Genomic DNA, 6,948 nt, shown 5'->3' with positions numbered 1-6,948 from the left:
ATTTCCTTCATTCAGCCCTATTTCTTAACAATGGCTTGTCGTGGCGCAGTGAGTGGTTTGGTCTTGTTTTTTGCTATATCCTTGGGATTTAGTACTGAAATGCATCTACTTTAGAGTTAGCATGTACAGTCATGAAAAATAATTCTTTTATATTTCTCTTATTTAAAAAAAGGATGCAGGGGCTGGGAGATAGCTTACCTGGTAAAGCACACACTTTGTCATGCACAAGGACCTGAGTCTAAGCCCCTGGACACTACATGGGAGGGGAAGCTTCACAAGTAGTGAAGCAGTGTTATGGTGTCTCTTCTTTCTCTGTCTCACTCAAAGAATATTCTCTGGGAGTAGTAGAATCATACAGGTGCATAGCCACAGTTAAACTTTTGGCAACAAAAATTAAATTTTTTGTTGTACCAGAGCACTGCTAGGCTCTGGCTTATGGTGATGGTAGGGACTGAACCTGGAACCTTTGGTGCCCCAGGCTTAATTAAGTATTTTAAAAAAGAGAAAGGTGAGCAGCAGCACAGTGTAGCTACACACTGCATGCTGGTTTCTAATAATGAATGGAATTACTGCTTTACTTCCATGCCCGTTGATAGTCTTTTTTTCCATTGGGTCTTCCCCACCCCACCCCCCACCGGCATTCAGAGAGACCTATCTATATAAAAAGGCCCTGCTTGACTGAGAGGCACTGATTCTACTAATTCCCCTTCATTCACTTATCCAATCATTCATTGAAATGTTCACCTCAGGCCTGCTGTGTGTCCAGGGCTTCTTTCTTGGGGTTGCCCCTGCCTGACTGGTCTCTGGTGCTCCTTCTTCTTTCTGAGCAGCTCTCTGACTATTACCCAGCTGGCTCAGACTCCCAGAGTGTGTGAAGGTACCTTCAGTCACTTCCACCTATGGATTGTTAGCCCCTCTTGGTCCACAAAGTAGTGAGTAACATTCAGGCAATCCAGAATGCCCAATTTTTTAAACTGCTACCCCTATTCTGGGGTTGGAGGGCAGGAGGAGTATAAAGAAGAGTGCCTCTTATCTCCTCATGACCAATAACATTGAACTCTGGGGCTGTACCTCCCACCACCCCTTTCTCACCCCATCCACCTCTTCCTCTGACTGCAGATCTCTGCCTAGAACCCAGAGAACATGGCCATGGTGAGTCATGTGTGCTCTGCTGGCCAGGAGGCCCCAGAGCAGGGCGGGTACAGCTGCTAGTCACCTTGAGTGATGCTATCTCGACCTAACGGTTTTCTCTGAGCAGGCACTTCCGCCCTGATGTTTGTGAAGCCAGAAGCCTCTGCTGGGGCAGCCCTGTTTTGAACAGGAAGGAACATTTTCTAGGGGAAAAGGCAAAGACCTCCTAAGTCAGGGTCAAAGACATGCTGAGAGACAATGCCCCCACCACCCTCTCAGTCCCATCCTTTACATAGAAGAAGGGGGAAAGTTTGCAAGCACAAGCACAACTTTACTAGGTTTAATGAAATGTCCTTTCTGGTGCCAGCTCTGCTCTGACATTCTCATTGTATGTGAATCCTGCACACTATCATTGCACTATCTCCCCACCTCTGTCCTAGATTTCTCACCTATGTAGTATTAGCTAGAATGGAGGAGAACCTCATTAGTTCTGGTGTTGGGAGTTCCTTTAACTGCCCCCAGAATACCTGGCTCTAAGTAAAAGAAGTATGAGGTTCCTGTGTAGCTGAGTTGGTATGGGAAGCTATGCTAGAACAACAACAGCTCTACTTTCTGAGTACCTGCTAAACTCTGCAGAGAGAAAAATGAGTCTCTAGCAGTTAAGGGACAGAACTAGAAAGTCACGGAGCCATACTCACCCCTCAGTTCATGTCTGAGATGAACGGACTTCCCATATGCAGTTGCACTGAATGTATTGAAAAGCACTTGGCCATTGTGCTGTTGTTGGACCTTAGAAAGTTCTAGCAGGGCGGGGGGTGATGCACTTGGTTAAGTGCACTCATTACAGTGCACAAGGACCCAGGTCCAAGCCCCTGATCTCTACCTGCAGGGGGAAAGTTTCATGAGTGGTGAAGCAGTGCTGCAGGTGTCTCTCTGTCTCTCTCCTTCTCTACCTCTCCATCTCAATTTATCTCTGTTTCTATCCAATAATAAATAAATAATAAACACATTTTAAAAAGAAAGTCCTAGCAGGGAGGCAGTTTCATTTCTAAGACTGATACCAAAAACAAAGTGTGTGGGGGGGGGACGGAGGTGATGTTAGGCTGAGGAGCAGTGTTGACAGCTGACTATGGTATCAGCTTGCCAATCCAGGAATCCCCTCCTCAGCACTGACCAGGTCCAGCCCCTATTCACCTCCATAGTGACACCCCCTTTTCCAGGGGAGTTAGATCAGAGCTTGAGGATAGAGTGGGCAGGAGTATACTACAGAATACCTGTGGAGTCAGTCCCTATCCACTTCTAAGTCTCTGTAGATAACCCCCCTCCTTGCCTTTTTCTCTGGGGGAAACCCCAGGGAGGCCCCCAGATTCCTATCCAGCACATAAATGTCATGGAGAAAGAAATTTATTCCAGCTACCCTGCACTCCCAGGCACCCCTATTTCCTCAACCTCTGCTGCCCAGGTGCAGCCTGAGGGGAATATTACTATTGTCTTGGGTTTTAGGGGAGTCAGATTAAGACCTTCCTTTCAACTGTTTAATAACAGCAGAGCAAAGGTCCTTCAGCAAACAGCCTGCAGGAACTAAAATCCCCCCCCCCAAATTAGATGCACCCATTAAATACAGGAAAAGAATGACTACATGGGAATCTTGGAAGACTTTGCTGAGGTTCCTTACTTTTTTCTCCTCCTGACAAAGGGCTGATGGATGGATAGATGGACAACTGGTGGTTTCCTGAAAATGGGAAGCCACTGAGGTAGAAAGGTGGTCCTGGACCTGCAAGCTTAGGTGCTAAAAGGCCCCTGCTCTTAGGGTATCAGGCAGGGAGAGTCTTCTCACTCCCACTACAAGGAGCCAGGATGGCAAAAGTGCAGTTTCACTAGAGGAAAGAAAGCAGAGATGTTAGGCATCACAAAAGATAATAGGAAAGAGGGCTGGGGAAATGGCATTGTATGCAAAAAGATTTTCATGCCTGAGACATGAAAGGCCCCAGATTTAATCCCCAGCACCACTGTAAACCAGAGCTGAGCTGTGCTCTGGTAAAAATAAATAAACTAATAAAAATATAAAGAAAATAGGAAAGAGGAGACCTGGAGCAATTAAAAAAGAACAGCTCAAGCTTGGAGGGTCAGAAGAAGGAAGGCACATGGAGGAGGGAGAGGGGGAGAAGGCCAGTGCTCCAGCCAGCACCAGGATGCCAGACCTTTGTGAGGGGACCCCACTGTCCCATCCCCATGTTTGGGCAGATGAATGGAGTCACGGTTCCCTTACTTGAGTCCTGGGAGGGGACAGTATCTGTTTAGATTTGTGGCTAAATTTAAACCCTGATTGAGCTCCCTCCCAGCTCCCCACCCCTCCCCTCCCCCTTCTCCTCCTTCCTCGTTCTGGCGTGTAGCCCTGCCGGCCAGTCCCGGCAGCCACTTGTCCAGCTCTGGCTCAGGGCGCAGAGCCCAGGGGACAGTTCTGCCGATCAGTCACCTCACCCAGACAGAGTCAGCACCTGGAGGACATGGAGGTAAGGGGCATGAGTAGGGGTACAAAGAGACACAGTGGTGAAGGGATACCAGCTGGGACAGAGAGGTACAGGGAGATAAAGGGGCTAGGAGTGGAGTGCAGGGAACTAGGGAGTGAAAAGACACAAGGTAAAGGGAGACATCGAGGTGAAAGGGTTCAGGCCAAGGCAGAGATCTGGACTGAGTGTCCTGTCTCACAGAGCAGTCCAGACTCCCTCCAAGCAGGGACGTCCAGGACAGATCCGTGTGTGCTGCTCAGGCATGATTCCTGGTTGCACCTAGAGCCCCACTGGTGGGCAGAGGATCAGCTGGACAGACCACAGAGAGACATGGCAGGGCTCCCCTGGGGAATCCAGAGATTTTGGTTGGAGTCTTCAATTTTAGAAGCAAAGATTTAAGAAGGCAGCAGCCCCCAACCTGAAGGGATGGAAATTGAAAGAAACTGAACTGGCACTTCTAAACCAGCCTGTGATTTCCCTTTTTGATGGAAAACTGACCTTTTAGAAAGCTCTCTGGATTTCTTGCTTCTCAAGTTCTTCTGTCTGTCACAGCCTCTTTTGGAAGTTTTAAAATTTTCCTCCTGTGGGTACTCAGATGGTCTTGTGTCTGATACGGACTCCTGTCTGTCCATGCCTTCTGAGACTGGTGGATTGAGGATAGCCATCACAACTGTGAGGGTGCCAGAGAGAATCTGTGCACACCTCAGTTGTTCTACAACTTCCTGCCCAAAATTGGCTAGAGGCCCCCACCCCTTCTCTCCACTTCCGGAGGCTTCGATAGAATTCCCTCTGGAACCAAGAACTCAACTGTGGTCCCAAGGCTTAACAGGATGGGGATTTTGAAAAGAAAGCACACATGTGATGCAGCTTCTATAGTGGTTCCTATTCATATTCAGAAGGCAAACACTCCTCTAAGGCTGTGTGAATGGTGGGGCAGTCAGTTCTGGGGGCTCTTCTAGGCCTGCACAGCTCTGTGGTATGTCTGCAGGTATTTGGGCCCCCAGCAACTGCATCTTCAGAAACAAGGGTTAGTGGGCAGGGAAATGTGATATGGGTTCCCTCCCTCTGTGAAAACCTCTGAAGTCAGGGACCATTTAGGTTGAGGATGGGAGGATGCAGGAAGATAGTGTTTGCCTCAGCTCAGTCCAGGATTCCTTCTGAGCTGACTGTAGCCCCAGGACAAAAGAAGGAAGGCCCTTGGACAGGGACCCCCACCTTGTCAGACTGGGTGGAGGCATCTGAGGAGGGCTCCATCCTCCTCAGGAGAGAACCAGCATCTCAGGCCCTGGGTCGGAGGTTCAGTATTATTTGTGAGAGCCCACTGACAGGAGAAGAGCAGGACAGAACTCAAAGCAGGTGGTTGCCTGAGAGTTCAATGAAAGTTTGAAATTTGTTCTTGACACAAGGACTCCTTCCACAGAGCATTGTTTGCTGCCTTGTTGTGTGGCCCAGACCCAGAAACTGTCACCTGAGCAGCTTCCTGTGTGATTCAGGAGCCATGCAGAGGGTGTGCCCTGCAGTCTACAAACCAAGATGTGTAGAAATTGATGGAGATTATACGGGGGGGGGGGGGGGGGGCGGGGAGGGCATACAGCCCACCAGGGTGCCTACGGGTCCCTAGGGTTGGATTTTTTTGGTTGGCATGGCAGCTTTTAAAATGTCTTTGTTAAACATCCTGGGGGGGGGGGGGATCTGTCACTGATAAAGAAAGTAAAGAGGAGGCCAAGAGCAGATAAATGATTTTTTTTTACTTTTAAAAAATAATCATTTATTTACTTATTTATATTAATTTTTTTGCCTCCAGGGTTATTGCTGGGGCTCAAATCCACTGCTCCTGGAGACTATTTTTTTCCCTTTTTGTTGCCCTTGTTGTTTTATCATTGTTGTGGTTATTGTTGTTGTTGTTATTGAAGTCATTGTTGTTGGATAGGACAGAGAGAAATTGAGAGAGGTGGGGAAGGCAGAGAGAGGGAGAGAAAGACATCTGCAGACCTGCTTCACTGCTTGTGAAGGGATGCCCCTGCAGGTGGGGAGCTGGGGACTCAAACCAGGATCCTTGCGCTTTGGGCCATGTGTGCTTAACCCGGTGTGCTACCACCCGACCCCCTAAAAAATTATTCTATTTATTTATTAGGTAGAAACAGAAAAATCAGAAGGGAATGGGGAGATAAAGAGAGAGAGAGAGAGAAAGATGCCTGCAGATCAGCTTCACCACTCATGAAATATTCCCCCTGGAGGTTGGGACTGAAGACCAGATCCCAGGTCCTTGTGCATAGTAAAGTACACTCAACTAGGTGCACATCTGCCCAGTCCCTTAAGCCACTTTTTATGGTGATACATAATAGACAGGTGTGAGGTTTGGGGACTTTTGAGAATCTTAAAGCCCTCTTTGCAGAGGTTGCCCCACTTTTGAGACATAAAGGGATACTGTATTGAGGAGAAACTGAATTCTGTCACTTCTTAGGATTAAATCTTCAAACCAGACCAGCCAGTCTGGCTCATAGTCATCCTCCAGAAGCTACCTACCAACTGGACATTTGGGGAATCTGTTCTAAGTCTCTGTCACTGCCAGCAACAGTATCATGGAAGTAAACTAGGTGACAATGTCTTTTTAAAGCTCACAATCAATTAGGGGAAATGAGACTTCATTGTTCTTGTGTACATTCACATGTGTAAGAGCCAGGCCATGATGCTGTAACAGCATATGCATTCCCAGGTGAGGCTAAAGAACCTTGAGGAGAAGGCAAGTATAGTGAGGCAGCAGGAGTGGACCTAGGAAGACATGTCAGCTTTGTCAAAAAGGCATGTGGACTGAAGAGAAAGGTGGGGAGGTAGGGAGACAGAAATGAAATTAATGAGTGATAGAGTTTGGTGGCTACTGACCAAGTAACCAGAGGGAAGACTACTTTTTTCTCACATCCTCATCACCCAGCTGAGCCCCCAAAGAGTGGTTTTTCTACATTAGAGAGAGGTCAGCTGTAGCTCCAGAATCTGACTTGTGGATGGCCCTGGTTCTCCATCGGGATGGGAAGCTGATGGGTGTTGTAAAATCAGATAGTCAAAAAAACTATTTCACAGTGGAACCCAGGGAGGCAGACTGAGAGTTTAAGCATATTCTGATGCTGACATTCAATAGAGTTGGAAAAGAGGGACAAGTGAAGACTGTGTGTGGTAGGAGAAATCAGAATGTGTTTGTGTCAAGTGCCCAGAAAGATGGCGTCTCCAAGGTGCAAGAGAGAGCATCACAACTCATGGTAACCTTTTATTGGTAAGGTCTGGCAGATGGTTGTTGGGTCTTTAGAGATTA

At 47.7% G+C, this 6,948-nt stretch overlaps 1 protein-coding gene across 3 annotated transcripts in view; it reads left to right on the top strand.

The window, feature by feature from the left end:
- Positions 1 to 3,488: 3,488 nt before the first annotated feature.
- The window catches only part of RCSD1 (RCSD domain containing 1), a 36,885-nt gene continuing 33,425 nt past the window's right edge, over positions 3,489 to 6,948 (top strand). For 2 of the 3 annotated variants that reach the window (XM_016190658.2, XM_007528773.3), the window contains exon 1: positions 3,489 to 3,644. In XM_016190658.2, the coding sequence (XP_016046144.2) occupies positions 3,639 to 3,644 (6 nt within the window). In that variant the 5' untranslated portion in view covers positions 3,489 to 3,638. The remainder of the gene's footprint in view (positions 3,645 to 6,948) is intronic. The other variant, XM_060197954.1, reaches the window with a different exon arrangement.

The sequence above is a fragment of the Erinaceus europaeus genome, chromosome 9 (assembly GCF_950295315.1).
Source record: "Erinaceus europaeus chromosome 9, mEriEur2.1, whole genome shotgun sequence".
Lineage (NCBI taxonomy): Eukaryota > Metazoa > Chordata > Mammalia > Eulipotyphla > Erinaceidae > Erinaceus > Erinaceus europaeus.
Note: the sequence above shows the minus strand (reverse complement) of the source record. Positions and strands in the feature narration are given on the sequence as shown.